The sequence below is a fragment of the Ascaphus truei genome, chromosome 6 (genome assembly GCF_040206685.1).
Source record: "Ascaphus truei isolate aAscTru1 chromosome 6, aAscTru1.hap1, whole genome shotgun sequence".
NCBI classification, from domain to species: domain Eukaryota; kingdom Metazoa; phylum Chordata; class Amphibia; order Anura; family Ascaphidae; genus Ascaphus; species Ascaphus truei.
Genome location: NC_134488.1, coordinates 99,793,054 through 99,814,393, shown reverse-complemented (window position 1 = coordinate 99,814,393; position 21,340 = coordinate 99,793,054). Strand labels below are relative to the sequence as shown.

The 21,340-nt window shown below is 42.6% G+C and overlaps 1 protein-coding gene across 1 annotated transcript in view; it reads left to right on the top strand.

Moving 5' to 3' along the window:
• The window catches only part of CACNG6 (calcium voltage-gated channel auxiliary subunit gamma 6), a 76,357-nt gene that overhangs the window by 38,411 nt on the left and 16,606 nt on the right, over positions 1-21,340 (top strand). Inside the window, exon 2 of the mRNA XM_075605348.1 lies at positions 20,290-20,364. Coding sequence (XP_075461463.1) covers positions 20,290-20,364 — 75 coding nt within the window. The remainder of the gene's footprint in view (positions 1-20,289; positions 20,365-21,340) is intronic.

Sequence of the window (21,340 nt, the reverse complement as noted above, 5' to 3'; positions counted from 1 at the left end):
GTGTGTGCGTGCGTGCGTGCGTGCGTGCGTGCGTGTATTTTTTTTTATATATATGTATTGGGTAGGTGAGGTTTTTGTATGCATTTGGGGGGGGGTTGTATATATTTGGATATATATATAGTTATATGTATTTTTTTTTTAAATACGTATTGGGTAGGTGGGGTTTTTATATGCATTTGGGGAGGGAGTTGTATATATTTGAGGGGGTGGGGATTGTTTTTTAATGTATTTGGGGGTGGGAAGTTTTTTGCATTGGGGGTGGGAAGATTTTTGGTATATATCTTGTGTGGGGAATTGTGTAGGGGGGGGAGGGAATGAGTGAGCTTGGGATAATTGACGGAGGGGGAGAAGAGAGGGGGTGAGTGAGAAAAGAGGGTTAGGCTGTGTCCATAGAGCCTCAGCCCGCGCTCCTCTGCGCTGACACTGAGGCTCTCCTGCCCGGTCAGCAGTGACCCCATGGACTGGCAGACGAGCCAGCATGCGCGATCGGGAAGCCGGGCAGTGACGTCGCTGGGCCAATAGCCCGCTACGCACCGACGTCAACATTGACGCTGCTGTGCTGTGATTGGAGGTTTTCAGCCGACAGCGCGCTGAAAAACAGCATTGGCTGTTGGCTGAAAAACCCAACTCCTCAGCACGCCTGCGGACACTCGCGTGAGTCCTTCCATGGACGCAGCCTAAGAGTGAGAAGCAGGGGAGAGAAATACATCTGAGGCGGAAGAGAGAGAGAAATACATGGGGAGGGGGCTCGTGAGGTGTGAAATGGGGGGGGGGTGCGGCGGGCAATACTGCTGACACGGGGGGGCCCTGCTTCAAATGTTTGTCCCGGGCCCCACGATTTCTGTTGGCGGCCCTGATTACAGCAATCAAGGTGAGATAGGATGAGGGTAGGTACACAAGTTTTAACAGTAGAGGGAGAGGAAGGCAGCATATCGTGGCAGCACTGGTGGGAATAAACAAGAGAATTTTGAAAGTGTGAGCAGAGAACAGAATGTCAGAGTTGAATGTTGTACCAAGGCAGCATGATTGTGGAACAGGGTAAGTGGAGAAACCACCCAATGTAATTCCAATGGGTGGAATAGCAATTGTGTTTGGTGAAAATCAAGAACTCTGTTTTGGACACTTTGGGGCCTATTCTATAAGCCTGTTGGCTGTAATATCATGTGATATAGCCATGTGGTTTTAAGGATGTGACGTATCTCCCTTGGAGATGACGTCACATCCTTAAAAAGAAAAAAAAAGAGGCTGGGCACATGCTACAGCGTCCAATCGGATTGGAGCTGTACCATTGGACCCTAAAATGTGACGTCACAGGACCTATATAAGGCCTGTTCCCATGGGCACCCCATAACGGGGCCTGTATCTCGGAAAGCCGTGGGTCCCCGGACCTGAAATCAACACAGTTCTCTCCGGAAACCCTCTGCTCATCTACATTAGTATTAAAATTTATATTAAAATCTTACGATCGCTGGCGAGATATGCGCAGGGAGAGACGGCTCTCTGCAGCTGAAAAAAAATGCACACAGGGGATATCTAAATAACCCAAATAAGATAATGATATTGCCCAAAAAGTACACATAGAGAAAGAAAAGTAGAGAGCCCAGAACTGAGATTTCCAGGATGGCAAATCAACATTGGAAGGAAGGCAGAAAAATAAATTCTCGAGACAGAAGGAGTGAAGGTTAGGTTAGGCAATAGACGGGAAACCAATAAAGGACATTTTTATAAGGGGGGAAAGGAAAGTAATCAACAATGGGTAGCTCCGTTGGCTGATACTATACATCTCATTTGCATTTACCATGAACCCTTGCAGACACACTTGCCATAACAAGCCCCCCTATTGTAAGTTTTCCCTACTTACCACTTAGATTGTAAGCTCTTCTGGGCAGGGACTCATTTTCCTAATGTCTACTTTTATGTATGAAGAGCTTATTCCTATTATGTCACGTGTGTTACTGCTGTAAAGCGCTATTTACATGGATGGCGCTATAGAAATAAAGAAATACATACATACCACAATGTCAAAAGCTTTTGAGAAGTCCAAGAGGATTAACATAGACTGGTGACCTTGTGATTTCACAACAAGAAGGTCATTGATGACATTGCTAATGCAGATTCAGTAGAGTACGTGGGTCCAAAGCTTGACTGTGGATGTCTCAAGAAAGAGTGAGAGCTGCAAAAGACAAACGTATGTCTTCCTTGCTTCATGCTCATCTTTGTCTCACTGAGCACTTTTTTTAATTGACATGTTCGTTCTCTGCTTATCTCAAATGAGCACTAGCTAATGTACCCAGTATTTATGCAAATGCAGTAAACAGAATAAATAGTTTCCTTAGTAATAAATCAAAGCATCGACATATCAAATAAAGGGCTGGAGTGCTTAAATGTGAAAGGCCTGAGTTTGTGAATTTTCCATACTGAATCATGTAAGCATTAGGAACGAAATTAAAACATAGACATTTAAATAATAAACTAAGATGGACATGTACAATATTCTGCCTCCAAATAATGTTAACATATAACATATAATGAAAGAAATAACGTATTAATTATTGGTAACACCAAGGTTAACTCTAAAATGTTTCAGTGGTGTCAAATTCCAGTAATAATGTCCCAGTATTTTCAATGGGGTAAAAGAGCTTTAAAAGCTATTGTAATAGTGGTGCAATACTTAAGTAAAATGTTGATGAATTCCCCCATTAGCATTTGTTGATAGTGTATATTGATTTTGAAAATATTAGTATTCTAACAAAAAGTAATGCACACGGAGCTGACAAAGTATTCCCTAAAAGGCATAAAGTGAGCCCTTGAAAGTTTTGGTAAAATAATTACCAATAGTTTACAGTACATGGAGCAAACGGGAACGACAGTACTGATTTTATGAAAGAGGAAAGTGGTCACAGGTGATGTCTGTGCAAAACTAGATATTTGACAAGCCTACAGAGTACTTCACATCCTTAAAATAGATATGTGGGCGTCTGGGCATTCTGATGAGTTTTGGATTCAGTTTCTGTTCATTGGAGCGCTTATCCCCCAAAGCTACATGAGCATATAATGTTCCCCATCACTACTCCCATTGGCAACAATTCCATTAAATGATTCTGACAGGGTGGTCTGCACACTTTGCCTCTTAAATTCATAATAAAACGTTATCTCTTTTAAAACCTTTTCCTCTTATATAAGCCACTCAAACCCTCTTGGTTGTTACCTTTTACAAGTGCTAATTAGAAGTCTTAACAAATGGATCAAATGTGGTTTTCCTTTAAACTGTTACCAATAGAATTTAAAGGGGATCATACTATGCTGACAATGTTTAGCCCTACTGTACCTTTCTGCTTCTGTCAGATTCACTTTTCATGAACCTATATGTTAATTTTCTGGTGTTGTTAGACACAATGGTAGGATAGAAAGTGTTTGCAGAAATCTTTCATGACATTTCTGAATAGTCTAAGGTACAGTACAACATTTTCTGCAACAAGAGTTGTAATGTGTACTCTAGATACATATTGTAATTGTGCACTTTATAGTCTGGTAGGTCAGTCTAATTAGCAATTAAGAATCAGGTCTTAAACTAAAAATCAACAAAACAGGATAAAGTAAAAAAAAAAAGACTAAGCACACATAGTTGTATAGAGTAAAAATTGAATCTGTAAATAGAAAGCAATATTTATAATCCTACATCCATTTGGTCAAATTAAAATGATACTATCTATTCTTTCTTATTTTAATTTCTGTTGGGCGGCAACTTTAACAAACAAACAGACTTGGTGTGGTTCAATGCTGCTAGAATACATAACCTACAGCATACTCTCAGGGAATCTCAAATGCCAAATTATATTGTTTAGTCTTTTAAATGGGTAGCTTAATTTAAAATATAATGTATTGGAAAAGTTAAACCAGAATTGTAGGAAGCGGTTCGTCAATCTGTCACTGGAAATCGACGACACAGTAGTACTGGCTCATTGCCAATGAAAATATGGCGGCACACTTACCTGTGTATAGTAGAGTATTCTTGGACATGTTCCCTATTAGTTGCAGAATGATGGTGGAATGAAGCACGTGCAGTACTTGGGTCTAAAACACTTAAGGTACATCAAAGGGAGAATCCATGCGCAATGAAGGCATATAAAGAAACAGAATGGTAAAGTTGCTGGAACTCTCAAGGGGCATAAGAGACATGAAAAGCTAAATACTGATGTAGCACAAACTATATTTTGGGGGAATACTTCATGTTATTACTTAGAATATCAGAATAAGCATTGCATTTATTTATTTATAAAATGTTTTACCAGGAAATAATGAACACCAGGGCACTACGGGTTTGTAGAAAATAAATTTATTCTAGGCACTCACAATGTTTCGAGCTGTACAAAGCTCTTTCTCAAGTGACTGGCCAGTCACTTGAGAAAGAGCTTTGTACAGCTCGAAACGTTGTGTGTGCCTAGAAAAAATTTATTTTCTACAACCCCGTAGTGCCCTGGATCCTCCTATTTGTTCATATATCTTGAAATTACACAAGGCAGGTTTTTTCCCTGAACCACGGAGCACCGGTACCTCAAATTGCAAGTATATTGCTTGATTATACACTTTTAGGTGTGCTAGACATAACCCTCTTGTTTGATCATACTTACCAGGATATAATCCATTGAGCGTTACCTCTTATTTTTAAGTATGTCCAGGGCACAGAGTTATGATGACAATACATGGTTACATTAAATGAACAGAGGTTATACATTCAATTTACAGACATTTCATGGTTTGTTAGAGATAATATATGATTATGGGCGTAAGTCACAGTTACAGACAGGATTCAAATGTGAGGCAGCTGGATTCTTGAAATTACTTAAATTGGAGGTCGTTTTGAGAGCCTCTGCTAGGTTGTTCCAGATGTGCACGGTAAGAGAAGGAGGAGAGACCGGATTACTTTTGAACCTTGGACCCAGGAACAGTCTTTTGGAGTCTAATCTCAGTTGGTATGTGTTGCGTGTCGTAGGGGTGAGGAGCTTGTTCAGACAGGCAGGTAGCTTGCCCAGAAAGTATTTGAAAGCAAGACAGGAAAAATGTACTTGGTGTCTGGACTCAAGTGATGACCAATCTAGTTCTTGGAGCATTTTGCAGTGATGTGTGTTGCAGTTAAATTGTAGGACAAAGCAGCATATTGAGTTGTTGAGAGTGTCTAGTTTGCTAAGGTGAGTTAGGGGTGCTTTACCATAATCTATAATTGCCATTAGTATCTGTTGTGTGATGCACTGTCTGACCAGCAAATTTAGGAAGGATTTATTCCTATAATGTACACCTAGTTTGGCATAGGTTTTGGATGTCAGAGTATCAATATGCAACCCAAATGTTGAATGGAAGTCAAGCTATATGTCCAGATATTTAAAACTAGTAACAGGGGCTAGAATGATGTTAGAGTTGGTTCTGCATTGGTAGCTTTAGAAATGTAACCTCAGTCCCAAATACCATTGTTACAATTTTGTCAGTGTTTAAAAACAGTTTGTTTTGGGAAATCTAGTATTCAAGTCTTGAAAAATCAGATATAAGTACGTGACCACGGCCATAGAGGCTAGGGCTGTGTGCATATAAGATTGTGTCATTCGCATACATGTTCACTTAAGCTGCCTTACAAGCTGTAGAAAGATCATTAATGAAGACTGAAAAGAGTAGGGGCCCCAGAACAGAGCCTTGCAGGACCCAAGAGGTGACATCCAAGGGATCGGTTAGAGCTTGAGATAGACACATATTGGGATCTACCCGATAAGTATGAGTGAAACCAGTTTAAATCATGTTACCCTATTCAGAGCCCTGGAGCTTGTTTAACAAGATAAAAACAGTATCCAAAGCCTCTGCAAAATCTAGGAATATTGCACCAGTACGTTGTCCCAGTTCCATTCCACACTGGATCCCATTGCAGACTTTTAAGAGGGTAGTTGCTGTGGAGTGTTTGGGCGAAAGCCAGATTGGAGTTGGCTAAGAAAATTTGTCTTGATTTAGTAATCGCTTAAATGGGGGTGGACACATTTTTCCAGTACTTTTTATAGTATTGGGAGGAGATATTGGCCTGTAGTTGGAGACAATGTCTTTGTGCCCACTTTTGTCGACTGGGACAACTCTTGTTGTGTTCCACATCTGTGGGATATGGCCTGAAGACAAAATAAAGTTGATGAGTCGTAGGAACTTTGATTGCAGTAGGTCAGGTCCACATTAGCTGTTTAGTTTTAATGTTAGGAGCGCATGTGTAATCTTCTCTTCAGGTACTGAGACAAATTGAAAATTGTGTGCACTGGTGGGAGAGGGTGGGGCTATAGGGGTTCACCCAGAATGAGCTTCATGTTTGAAGTTCGGATTATGAATTTATAATAGAGAAGTAGCCCACCTCACAAAGTATTAATTTCATGCTTTTGCAATGTCAGCGTGATTTGTCAGAGTAATATCATCCTTTTTGATTATTAGATGGTTGTTGGTGGCTAGAAGGCTGGAATATATTGTTGATGACCCTCCAGAAGTTTGGTGGATTTGATGTATTTTGATGAAGATTGTCAGAGTAATATTGGCTTTTACTAGTCTTGTTTGCCTTGTGCATGTATTCCACAGGCATCTGTAGTTATTAAGATCCTTGGTAGTGCCAGTTACTTTGTATCTTTTCCACAAGGCATCCCTGAACTGGTAAAGCACACAAAGGTTGGTAGTAACCCACCAAAAGTGGCACCCCCCCCCATAGTCTTGTTCTCTGTAGCAGAGCATGGGTGTCACAGAGTTTTAAGAACTCTGTTTGGAAATAATCAAGTGCAGAATCAGGGTCAGGTATCAAGTTGGTTCTGTACCAAGGGCAGTTGGTGAGATCAGCAAGAAAATGTTCTAGTGAGTAGAAATTTAGGGCTTGATTTGGGTTGTATGATTTTCCATACACAATACACTATTGCATGGTCACTGAAAATGTCAGGTCGGATACTAGAGGATCGGATTCTGTTTTGACAAGAGTATAGAATCCAATCTAGCAAGGAATGGTTGCCAGATTTTAGGTTTGTCCATGTGGGTTGGGAAATTAGTTGCGTTAAATTTAGTGACTTGAATTGTGTCCTGGTGTTGTTTTTAGGTTCAAGCCAATTGAGGTTGAAATCTCCAAGAACTAACAGCTCACTCTTCCAATTCAGAGAGGAAATTGTGCCAAGAAAATAAGTGATATCACTCAGGGATTGTAGAGGAGGTGGTAGATTACAGTAATAAGAATCGGCTGAGAGAAGGGGAGACACATCTTATCAAATAGTATTTCAAACAAGGATGGGCTTGGGAGGCAATTTAGTACCGTAAATTGTAAGGAGTCTTTGATAAAAGAACAGGCGTATATCTAGTCATTACTGTACTTGCCTTAGTTAGTATCTTTCCCTAACTGATTTTCAACTGATGCTAAAGGATGCAACGTTTTAAGTCCACATGGGACCTTTCATTAAAAGGTGGGTGGGTTTTGTGGCTTTAAAAGATGTCCTGGTTCTGATACCCAACATGATTTTCTTTGAAAATAAGAAAGAATAAAGACACTGAAACAGTTAAAGCCACAACATTCACTTGCCAAAGATTAATGAAGGCAGGCAGCTGAGAGGCAGTGGTCCCACACGCAGCCAGAATTCTTTCAATGGTTGGGACTATCTGATAATCCTGCTTGGCATAAACAAAACGATATGGATTTACGGCCGGCAGCATTACAAAGCAGGCGCCGTTTCAGTCACATTGCTAATTTTTGTGGAAATGATGATGAAACTATATTTTTATGGAAAGATGGGGTACATTTTTGAATTGCAACCCAATGCCCTTTCACAGAATCCTCCTGTAGAGATTCATTGAGCCATGCGTACTAAAAGTACCGTGCTGCCAATTTTACGTGAAAGAACAATTTGGTGGATTCATAAAATTTATTCGGAAATACATTTTGAATTAGACGCGTTGTCTGGTAGAAATTTTTATATACACTTTTATAGTTCCGGATGTTTCATGCCATTATTTATATTTATAGCAACAGCTGCATACATACCAAGGTAATTCTGCTCCCAATTGTTAAATGTATCCTATACTGTTGATCTTTTTTCCACTTCCATTTTCACATTCTTACTGGTGTGGCTGCAGGCTTATAACGCTTTGGCCAAAGAGTTTAACTAAATGACCCATACTTATGAGAAGACATACGTATTTAACTATATACTTTGTCAATTGGATGTTGCATTGGGTTTTTTTTTTTTTTTTGTTGTATACAGTACATTTGGTCCCATCCAATAGCAGCCCTTTGACATAAATATATATATATATTTAGCCCCTGATGAAGTCGTGACATCACGATGGAACGCGTAGGGACGTTACTTTTGTGTATCACGTCCTCACGGCAGAAAGGCATGGCAGACGCACTGCCGAGGAGGAACCCGATAACACACTGCCGGTTGCTGGGGGAGCCGAATTTGAGGTGACAGCCTGCTTCGGTTCCTGGATTGGAGCCAGCATCTTGGAGTGTGACCTAGCATGAGCATGACTCATAACATGTCGTATTAACTACGGCATTTGTGAGAGTGATACTTTTAATTGTTCAGAAGATTAAATTGTTTGTTGGATTTTACACATGGAGCGTGCGCTTGTCTTTTTCTCTGGTATGTATGTATGCATGTATATATACACATGTATACTGTATACAGTAAGTCCTCGTTTTACGGCGCTTCGCTTTACGACGAATGGCTTATCCGACGCTGTCCAATGCATCCCTATGGCCGGTTTTACGACGCCAAAATGGCTTACCCGACGCTCTTACGACGCTTTGCAAAGTTGCAACATTATGTCAATCAGAAAGATGCAGTCAGGGAAATCATCCAGATCAGTCTGTGTGAAGGTTTAGTGGTGTATTTATGCCTTTAAACATGTCTAACAGTTTTATTATACAGTTCTGGATTCAATAAATAGAATCTTTACATCATAATGTATGTGTGTGCAGCATAATCTTATTGTTTGAGTAAAATATTTTGTGTATTTTAGCATTAAAAATGCCTTCAGGAATGGAACGTTTGATTTAAACAGGGTTCCTATGGGAAAATGTGATTTGCTTTACAACGCTTCGCTATCCGACGCCATTTTGAGTAACACATTGTGTCGGATAACCGAGGACTGCCTGTATGTACTATATATATAGTGTGTCTTGGGTTCAGGGCTTGCAGGGATTGTGTGTGTTTAACACTTGCAAGTATTGAAACGTTGTAAAGGCCATATTAGTCCTGATGAAAACAAAGTAAATTTGCAGCCTCTTTTCTCATCAGACGTTACGGGGCGGCCATGTTTGATTTGTGATGGAATTTACGACACTGGATGACTGAGGTGCACTGACATTTATTACTGATTCTTGAGCTTTCTGCTTCTTCTGGAACAGCACAAACCTGTCTTTCATATTTCTTCTTTACCTGATGTTTTATGTTTTATCGATACAGAAAAGGGCAGGATTGTTTTGTTCCAGAGAATGTAGAAACCGGAGCAAATAGCATTGACATTGTTTAGCTTCAGCTTGTTTGATATCCATAGCCCTTAATGACAATCAAGAACAGTTTCTTTAAGTTTATATTTTGTGCAGGACAGACTGCGTACAGTTCAATTTTGATATATTTGTTGGCTGAACCTTAGGAAGTGTAACCTGCAATTAGATGTGTATAAGGTAAATGTGACAATAGCAGCATAATGGATGAGAAAGTAAGGAGAGGAAGAGACTGAGAGGAAGAGAACTCTAATAGGAGTGCTTGTGTTGAACATGATAGTGAGAGACACAGGAGAACACATACTGTATGCAGAAGACACAGCAGGTGACTAACTGCAAAGACATCTCTTTCATAGAACAGATATTGTCCCACAACTCTGTTGATCCCTCCTGTCAATGGTATTGCATGCCAGTAAACCTAAGGCCTGTTCCAAATCTACTTTAATATTAGCTGTGTATTCATGCTAATGTGTCACGTATGCAAGTCTGAGAGAGATTAGGAAGGGATAGCGCATGGAAATATGAGTGTTGTTTATGTAGATTGTATGCATATTTACTGTATGTCAAAAAATCTTAACAATTTCTGAAAATAAAACATTACGGGGAGATGGTTCATAAGTCAAAATCTTCAGTGTGGTAATAACGAAGGCCTTGTTTTCTTAGCAATATATATATATATATATATATATATATATATATATATATATATATACAGTGTTCGACAAACCTATACATTTGCACGCCCCGGGCGAGTGGATTTAACATCGTGGCGAGCTCCTATTGGCCCAAGCAGCACACGTGTGGTACTAGGTGGCGAGTAGATTTTTTTGTTTGGCGAATAGATTTGTTGCTAATTTTTCGACCACTGTATAAATATATATATATATATATATATATATATATATATATATATATATTCATTCATTCATTTATACGATTGTGCATTAAAAATAGCTGTATTATGAGGTGAAGGGCATACAGTATAAGATCAACAGAACTAAAAGGGACACATTTGGCAAATGAAATCATTCTTGAGTTTAGGATTTGACAATCTATCAGCTTTTATGGGAAATAGATACAGACAAAACTAATGTCTGATTGCATGCAAAGGGACTTTCAATTCTTACAAGCATTTTCCCCATGTGACAGCCACAGTTAAAGCCATTTATTACATCAAAGCTACTCAGGACTCCACTTGAAGTGCTACAGTATAGTACTGAAATGTCCTGACAGGCAAATGCCCGACTTGAGGTGTGCTTAAAATAGTAGAGATGTCTAGTACTATGCAATGAAATAGCAAACAATAACATGACTTAAAAGATTATGGTCCAGCAGGAAAGCAATATGGGAGCCGAGAGCTGATGTAGAGACTGCAACAAGTCGGCATTCAGGTGCAACTGCCTTCTATCAAAAAAAGGTGACAATCAGCACAAACATTGAATGAATACATAGTTTAACTCAAAGCTGGGGGATTTTTGTATACATAAAATAAAAACAAGTACAGCTCAACCCCGTTATAGTGCGATCCGCTATAACGCGGTTTGAGCGTGGACCTCGAATATAAAAAAAAACACATTTTTTTGCACACACACACTGCACACACACTGCACACACACTGCACATACACTGCACATACACTGCACACACACTGCACACACACTGCACACACACTGCACACACACTGCACACACTCACAGCACACACACTGCACACACACTGCACACACTCACAGCACACACTCACAGCACACACTCACAGCACACACTCCCAGCACACACACACTGCACACACTGCACACACTGCACACTCTCACAGCACACTGCACAGCACACTGCACACCACACTGCACACACTCACAGCCCACTGCACACACTCACAGCACACTGCACACCACTCTGCACACACTCACAGCACACTGCACACACTCACAGCACACTGCACACACTCACAGCACACTGCACACATGCACAGCACACTGCACACATGCACAGCACACTGCACACACTCACAACACACTGCAGACACTGCACGCACTCACAGCACCAGCACAGTCACAGCACACTGCACACACTCACAGCATACTGCACACACACACACAGCATACACAGCACCAGCACACACTCACAGCACACTGCACACACTCACAGCACACTAACACACTGAACACACTCACAGCACACACAGCACCAGCACACACTCACAGCACACTGCACACACTCACAGCACACTGCACACACACAGCACACTGCACACACTCCCAGCACACTGCACACACTCACAGCACACTGCACACACTCACAGCACACACAGCACCAGCACACACTCACAGCACACTGCACACACTGCACACACTCACAGCACACTGCACACACACACTGCAAACACACAGCACACTGCACACACTCAAAGCACACACAGCACATTGCACACACTCCCAGCACACTGCACAGACTCACAGCACACTGCACACACACTCACCGCACAAGCACACACTCACAGAACACTGCACACACTCACAGCACACTGCACACTCCACACACACACTCACAGCATGCTCACAGCACACACACAGCCCCCCCCCCTTCCCCCCTACCTTTAGTGCCAGCTGCTGGGGCATCGTGTGGCTGCTGCTGGGGATCCGTGCTGGGCTGGGGGGGGGGAGGGATTGGTGCGGGGCTACGGGGGGATTGGTGCAGGGCAGGGGGGGATTGGTGCGGGGCAGGGGGGGATTGCTGCGGGGCTGGGGGGTGCATTGCTGCGGGCTGGGGGATTAGTGCAGGGATCGGTGCGGGGCTGCGGATCAGTGTGGAGCTGTTGGGGGAAGTGAGGCTGCTGAGGGTAGTGCGGGGAATGCTGGGAGAAGTACGGTGGCTGCTGGATGATGTGTAGGGCTGCCGGCGCCTCCTCCCCCCTCCTCCCCGCTCTTCCCCATCGGGTGCGCGGTAGCAATTTTTTTTTAAAGTAGCGTGACCCCGGTTATAGCGCGGTCGGATCGGGTGGCCCCCGAGGACCACGCTATAACGGGGTTGAGCTGTATAAGGTAAAGATGATACCCTTTAATAGCTAACTGATATTGCAAGAGAATAGCAAGCTTTTCGGAACACTAATGCCCCTTCTTCAGGCTGGTAGAAGCTGAAACATTGGGTTACATTTACACAAGGAAAACAATGCATTTAATTATTACACCTGTGGAACTAAAGCTGTCTTGTACAAATGGTCTCTGTCATTTTTACATTGTGTAACCCCTGCTAGGAAATATTTGTTTCGCGAACCCCTAATTAATAAATGTTATTGCCCACTCATCAGATTATTGCTAACAAAAGTGTGTGACCTTTCCCAGGCAGTATATATAGTGTCCTGAGCTCACACACACTTAATAACTAGTAATAAAGCCCCACAGCATGGGTGGTATAGCAGTCAATTACTGCGGGAGCTTTCAAAGTAACAACCCACAATTCTTTACTGCTATGGATGCAAAGCATTGTGAAAGCTTTAATTGACCAACCCTGCTAAGGCCTTACTAAGTTTGCAGTTCCCACATGGGCTCAGGAACCCCTTTACTGCCTGGCATCTGCCGTTACCTTTTCTTTTTTACGAACCTCTTGCAGGCACCTCACGTACCCCCTGTTGGGAATCACTGGGTTAAACTTGTGTAGCAATTGGAGCAGCTTCAGTTTTTTGTTTTTACGCTACATTAATGGTTGGATTGGTGACAATTTGTAGTGATACTCAATACTCCTATGTTACAGGTTTATGTGACATTAAACATGTAAATAGTGTGTAACCCTCCATGCCTGGCTCCCTAGGCTTACATTGACTTAGTTGTGTGTTTGCTATCAGCATAGATTAACCTTTTTTCATGGTGCTGGATGTGGTCGGCTGGGCGATGGGAATGATGGACGCCAGGAATTTTATAGTACAACTTCAATCTTTATTCATATTCGCAGACTTGGGAGCACTGCAGTCACAGTTACAATTAGATTGACAAGGTTGCACTTTATTTCATCCATACCGCTATCACTCATGACACGTCTTCTCTCGGTGCCCACTCTTAATAATCATGGGAAGTACATTTACTTGTTACTGTTCTGAGTTCATCTTGTAGACCGCCCCCCCCCCCCTTTTTAGCAACATCTTATGGTCCCTTTTTACTGCGGACTCCAGCTCAGATCCTGGCCCGTTCTGCGCATGTTATTATTAATCACAAGCCCTGTTCTGGAACTGCCACTTCCTCAGGGATAATGAAGACTATAGCCGAGGATCTGCTTGTAGGGCTGATCCTCTTCCACCATGCTGGGGCTTCTCTGCTCTAGCCACTGTGGAATGTCGGCATTCCCACTCTGGGACCTGCTCTTCTCTTATGGCCATACCATGGGATCCTAACAGATAGGGTACTGTCCCTAACTGAAACACAATAAAAAGGGGGGCCTGACCTATACTATAACTGAGGGAATATATCCCTACCTCTACTCCAAGAGGCTCCTCTCCTCCTGCCGAGCTGGAACATCCTCTCTAGAACAGTCCCCCTGCTCTTATACCACCTACTACGTAGTTCTATGTGTCATCACAGGGTGGAGCCTATGATCCACTGCTTACGATTAACTCTTTAGCTTACTTGAGTAACCAACTGCAGGTGGGGGAGAGGGGGGTTACAGGTTGTTTTAATAACATGGCTGTTAATGTCTAGAATGGTATAAGCTAATAAAGCTGTGTGAAGTTATAGCATTAAAAAGCATGAACAGCTTGCTAGAATAAAAATGTTGTAATATGAATGTAAGATGTTCAGTTGTAAGGTAGCAGATTGTGACTAAAGTGTGTGAATAGACATGTGAAGGGCTTCCGGATTGAATAGACGAAAAGAATGTAATTTTGTATTGGTGAATAAAAAACGCCCACCGTTTATGTGTGACCTAGAGAAATAAGCACGTAGAAGTACAGCAATTGATAAGACAGGAAAACAAGTGATAAGGCAGGAAAAACTGCTGTGATTGTGCTTCCTGACACAACAAAGCTGCTTGCTCTTCCGTTTTTCTTTTCTTAATGAATGCTTTTTATTTGGCCTTCCGACTGCAGCAATTCGCTATCATCGCCTGTACTGGTTGCAGGTGACGCTTTATACAAGACGCCCACGCAGGCATAGAAACACAGTGAAATCAGACATGCACAATGGAGATGGTAGCAGCAGGGAGATTGTAAGCCCTGTACATTTGCAGACAGTGTAGGGCCTGATTTTCATTCATTCAGAGCCCATGACTCAATTTTAGAAGATGCTTATACAGGCTTTTTTAGTAAACAATTTTGCAAACGGTTATGCAGACATTTTTGTTTAAATGGAGAGGCAGGTTAAAGAGGATGTGGAGGTGTATTCAGTAATCAAATGTCTTTAACTCTATATATATATATATATATTGAGCACACAAAAGACTAACACAATCCCCGAAAGCAGCACTCTAAATATACCACAAAATAACTGATAATATAATACCAAAAGACCCGTTATCGCGCAACCCGTTATAACGCGAAATCGGTTATAACGCGGTTTTCACGTGGCTCTCGTTTTGTTTTTTGCACACTGCACACACTGCACACACTGCACATACTCTCACTGCACACTCTCACTGCACACTCTCACTGCACACACTGCTCACTGCACACACTGCTCACTGCACACACTGCTCACTGCACACACTGCTCACACTCTCCCAGCACACACTGCTCACTGCACACACTGCTCACTGCACACACTGCTCACTGCACACTGCACACACTTTCACTGCACACAGCACTCACAGTACACTCTCACAGCACACAGCTCTCACAGCACACAGCACTCACAGCACACTCTCACAGCACACTACACCACACCTCCCCCTCCCTCTCCCTACCTTTGGTGTCGGCTGCTGAGATCGGAGCGGAGCTGGCATCAGGAGGAGGGGGGGTGTCGGGAGGAGGGGGTGGGGTGTCGGGAGGAGGGGGGTGTCGGGAGGAGGGGGGGGGGGATGTCTGGAGGAGGGGGGGTGTCGGGAGGAGGGGGTGGGTGTCGGGAGGAGGGGGGGTGTCGGGAGGAGGGGGTGGGTGTCGGGAGGAGGGGGGGTGAGTGAGGAGCAGGCTGGGACTCGGAGGGCCGCGTGGGCTATGCCGACGAGGGGGGGTGAGTTAGGAGCAGGCTGGGACTCGGAGGGCCGCGTGGGCTATGCCAACGAGGGGGGGTGAGTTAGGAGCAGGCTGGGACTCGGAGGGCCGCGTGGGCTATGCCGAGGAGGGGGGGTGAGTGAGGAGCAGGCTGGGACTCGGAGGGCCGCGTAGGCTATGCCGAGGAGGGGGTGTAGGTGAGGGGGCATGGGGGGGAGGAAATGGATGCCGGTGGTGGGAGGTAAGGAGCAGGTTGCGGCTGGACTCTCCATTGCTAGGGGACGTGTAGGGCTTCCGGCCACCTCTTCCTTCCCTTCTCACTTCCTCCCTCTCGATCAGGCACGCGGCGGCCATTTTTTTTTTAAATTAGCGCGACCCCGGGTCTAGCGCAGTCGGATCGGGTGGCCCCCGAGGACCGCGCTATAACGGGGTTTACCTATATATATATATATATATATATATATATATATATATATATATATATATATATACACACATACATACATACAGGTAAACCCCGTTATAGCGCGACCCATTATAACGCGAATCGGTTATAACATGGTTTTCACGTGGCTCCCGTTTAAAAAAATAAATAAATAAATAAAAAAAATTACATTTCAAATTTTTTTTTAACATTTTTTTTGCACTGCACACACTGCACACACTGCACACACTGCACACACTGCACACACTGCACACACTCTCACTGCACACACTCTCACTGCACACACTCTCACTGCACACACTCTCACTGCACACACTCTCACTGCACCACTGCACATGACACTGCACACACTCACAGGACACTGCACAGCACTCACAGGACACTGCACAGCACACACACTCACAGGACACTGCACAGGACATACACTCACACACTCACATCCTGACCCCTTCCAGATGGGCATTTTAGTATAAATAGATATGGGGAGTACAGCTGACATTTATTTATATAGCTTGTTACTGAGTCTGTAAACCTTGATTGCAAAGTTTAGGTATGATCTGTATTTTTTTGTTTGCTAATGCATTGAAAAATAAGGTTAAATAGGGTGAAAATGAAGCTCAAGGTGGCACACACAAAAAAAACATGGCAGTCATAGGAAACCAAATATCACAAGCAGTGGCTGGAATGGGGTTAATATTAGGGAGCATCTAAAGGGGGGGGGGGTAATATAATACTCAGATTACAATAAATGTTGTTCTTGTCCTGGTTTTAAAGGATACGATTCAGGGTAAACAAATGGGAGTTTGATTTATGAAGTAGTTAATACACATTGCGCCCTTCCTGATAATTTACTCAACCTGGCTAATTTTTAGATCAGCAGTTACTGTAACCTGGGTTTCAACGCATCTCCCATTTTTAATCACGTTTATGCAACAACATACACATCGCCTCCTTTCCATGACCGTGGGGGGCACTTTTTATTTCCCATTTGTGATATAAAAGTGACCAGTCGCCTTTATTACTATTGATAAAAAGGAAGGCAGCAAGGTTTTAAAGAGATCCCTCCCCCCCAGTGCTCAGCGCTAACAGCCACGCACAGCTCTTCGACTTTATCCTGCTCACATCAGACTTGTGCGCGATGATTGGTCACCTGCCACGTGTAGGGGGTGCGTGGGACTTTGCGCCTGGCGGGGGCATGCGCTCCAATGGCTGCACTAGCTGTACGTGAGTCGCGGGACAACTTGCAGAGGGATGTGGGCAGCTTCTCAATGGCCCCTGCTATAAGGTTCAGCAGAAGCCCAAAAAATAGCGGAAGAAAATTTAACTAGCCCAAAAACCCGCAACCAGCTAAAATTTCCCGCGGAACTGGGACTAAAACTAGCCCAATTGGGTGGGAAAACCGCAGACCTGGCAACACTGCTGCATGGTTGTGTCTGGTGGTGCACCTGTTGGCAACAGGACTCCTGAGTCTCCCGCATGATGGTGTTTGGGGATTGTCAACCCAGACAGGCGGCTGAGGTAGTGTGTGTGCGAGTCCTACCTACATACAGTGCAGCGCCTCCACCTCATCAGGATCTCTGCGTCTGCATGGAGATGGTCCTGATGAGGAACTCCTTCTTGGTGGTGCCTTCCGCTGGAGAGTAACTTCAGTCTCACACAGTGGAGTTGTCTTGAAACAGGGCATCTTTATTGATCGGTGGGCTAACTGCCCCTCATAGCTGGCAACTCAGCCGCTCATCATGGCTGGTACTTCCCTTTGAAAGGTCTGCCCTCCTAATGAAGTGGGATCACCTCTCCCCTCAGGGAGATCACCGCCTGTGCCAGGTCCCTGGACACAGTGTAGGCTCAGCCAGCCTTGCTGCTGCTGGCTCTTGAACTTTAACTTCACCACAAATCAACACCTTGACCTTCATTCTGAACTTAGTCAAGTGGAACACATAACTTTGGGCAGTTCTGTGCCTTATATACCTCAGGAAACAGGCACATCTCTGATGTCACTAACGGTGGACTCAGGGCATGTTACCACTCCCCTCTGGTACATATGACACCTCACCAGGGTGTGAGGGCAAACCTCCATGATTGATGCTGGCAATCCTACAACTTACCAGGTTTACTGCCAGCATGAGAGAGAACTGTATGCCATTTTACAGCATGGCTATCTATCTATCTATATATATATATATATATATATATATATATATATATATATATATATATCATACTATATGTCATACATCAGGAGTGGCCAACTCCCGTCCTCAACGGCCACCAACAGGTCATGTTTTCAGTATATCCCTGCATCAGCACAAGTGGCTCAATCAGTAGCTCAATTAGTAGCTCAATTAGTAGCTCAAAGATTGCACCACCTGTGCTGAAGCAAGGATATCCAGAAAACCTGCCCTTGAAGACTGGAGTTGGCCACTCCTGCTATATTGCACATCCTAAAGCTTTTGTAACAGAATAGCCTCCTTTTGCATCGGCACCTAACTACACCTACAACTGAATTCACTGAGTGTGTTTGTTTAACTGAAGCAGCACTATAGAAGGATATAGCTATTAGTGGCTTCTTTAGTTTAGCCCCACAAATACAGCTACTGGCTCTTTGTACATCGACAACATGGCTTAAGTTTCTTGAGAAGAGGCTTACACAAGGGATGACTGTATATAAACAGCACCTGTTGCGATTACTCCTGGAATGCAATGTCCAGTAACATAGCACAGTGTGTAGCTGTAACATTTACTAATGTGCCGATACCTTTGCTCCAACGTGTAAAGATTCTGCACCAAGTGTTTATTTAAACAAAAGCCCAATGACGGGATCCATTACAGCACTCTGGTTGTAAGTGACAAAATATATTCTTATTGCACTTTATTGCTTTAAACTCACAAATTCATAGTTCTCTATATCATTAATGCCATAAAAACATCTTCTAGTCACGGCAAAATAACCATAAATAGGATTATCCTCATTCACCCCATTGCTTTTGCTCATGTTCAACATAAGGGGAAGAAAAACTGCAAACAATAGGGTAGGTCCTCAGGTTGCACATTTTTTTAACGTTTCGGCAATGTTCATTTAATTTATCCATATCCGTGGCGCATATTCTCAAAGGCGCTTAGCGCAGCGATGTCCTGGCAAAATAACGATAAATTTGAACGGATGTCTGGCTTATGCACATCATATGGTAATGAGCCGTTGATCTAGTAACGCAGATCCTCCGTTCGTGTTGGCACATGGGAATAACGCAACGATATTCAGCACCTTCCAAATGGTGGCGTCCCCTACATCCAGACGCCGATTATCATTGCGTTATTTCTGGGGATAGCCTAATAGCAATGTACTGAGTATAGGACTTAAGCCTTTCATTATAAAAAGTTACATATGTTATACAAAGATATATATTAGGGATTATATAAATGTCTGAAACACATCATAAACTATATTATGGTTTTTTAGTGATTAAACTGATATGTTTGTGTGAACTAATATGGTATATAATGTAATAATGAATGTATAAACTAAAGCACAGTATGGGTGTACAATAATGTATATCATACATACCTGAACAATATAAATTAATATTTCATTTTTATTAATGTACAATTAAAAGAAATCAAGGATGTCCTTTTATTTTATTTGTACGTTAATAAACAGTATACATTCATTAATATTGTTGATGTATGTATGGACATACATTATTGAAAACTCATACTTTATACAGTCATATACATTACATTATATAGCATATAATTAAGTGAAAAAGTTAGTAAGTGTAAAAAGGATACATTTCTCAATATTATAAGGTTTGCATTAGCTTTTGGTAATGCACCTGAGAATCCCCGTTAATACCGCTGCCTTAATAACATGCCTTAAAGTTTGACCAATGCGCATGTGCATTGTATTGGAGAACGCATCTCTGAGACTTGAAAATCACAGTCAATACTTTGACGAATTGATGTTATTTTAGCATATTATTAGCTTTAAGGACACCCGGTAAATGAAGGAAAAATAATACCCGTTACATAAGTAGGTAACGTCATGTTATAACCACACATTTAACGAACTGCTGTGGATCTCCCCCCCCCCCCCCAAATGTCATATTGTTTGAGTACAAAATGCAAGCACAATACAATAGTGAAGTGGTTGACTTTATAGCTTGTCTCATATTCTCATTTACACCAACGACTTTTTTGTGTATCTTTTCTCTTCTAGATTCTAACTGCTCATATTTCAAGTTCTTCACTACAGGGGAAAATGCACATATATTCCAACGCACAACACACAAGGGTAAGTTCCTTTTAAGTTTACTTGTACTACAACTATAAAAAATAAATGGTATAAATGTACAAATAAATGTAATAACAATGATAATAAGAATTGAGCAACTTATCTTTCCATAATGCGAATGTGATGTTTCTGATGACATCATAAAGCAAAGAACAGAAGGTCAAGTGCTTTATGAAATGTCACTACGTACAGGAATACAAATGCAGCCTTAATTATGGACAGTAAAAGGTATTACACGTTTTATCAATGGCATTATGTGACCAGTGACCACTTTCACTACTGCGCTTTCTTAGCTAACTCTGTCTCTTACTACAAACCACTGATACTCTTATATAGAACCCATGTTTAAGCTTTTACTTAGTCCTCTCCTGATAAAAAAAAACTGCATGTGGGCTTATCTCCATTTTGTCCTGCATCAGCAAAATGAACTAGGAACTTTATCTATTTGTGTCATCATCGTCATCATCATCAACATCATCATAATCATCATCATCATCATCATCATCCAGACCTCTGAAGCTGCACACGAGAAGGTCCACCCATCCAGCGTAGGATGCAGTACTCTTGGCACGGAGAGGCGGACCTCCCTGAGGACCTGAGATCATAGCCAGTATCGTTCTGCGGCTTCAAAAGAGACTACATATAGGCAGGCCCTTGACCTTGCAAGGTTTTAAAGGCCATTACGGCCAACATAAACTGAACCCGGAAGATCACTGGAAGCCAGTGCCGATCGCATAAGATGGTAGTGATATGCTCAAATGGATTAACACGTCCAAGCATCTGAGCTGAAGCTTTCTGCATGAGCTGGAGCATCCACCTCAGGCACACCAGTAGTCTTGCATATAAGGTTTTCCTGTACTCCAAACGCATACTGTAGACACAAAGGCATGGACCAGTGACTCGAGGTCCATAGATAGATGACAGGAGTGGACGCAAGCTCCGAAACAGCCTCGATAAAGAAAACAAGACTTAATGA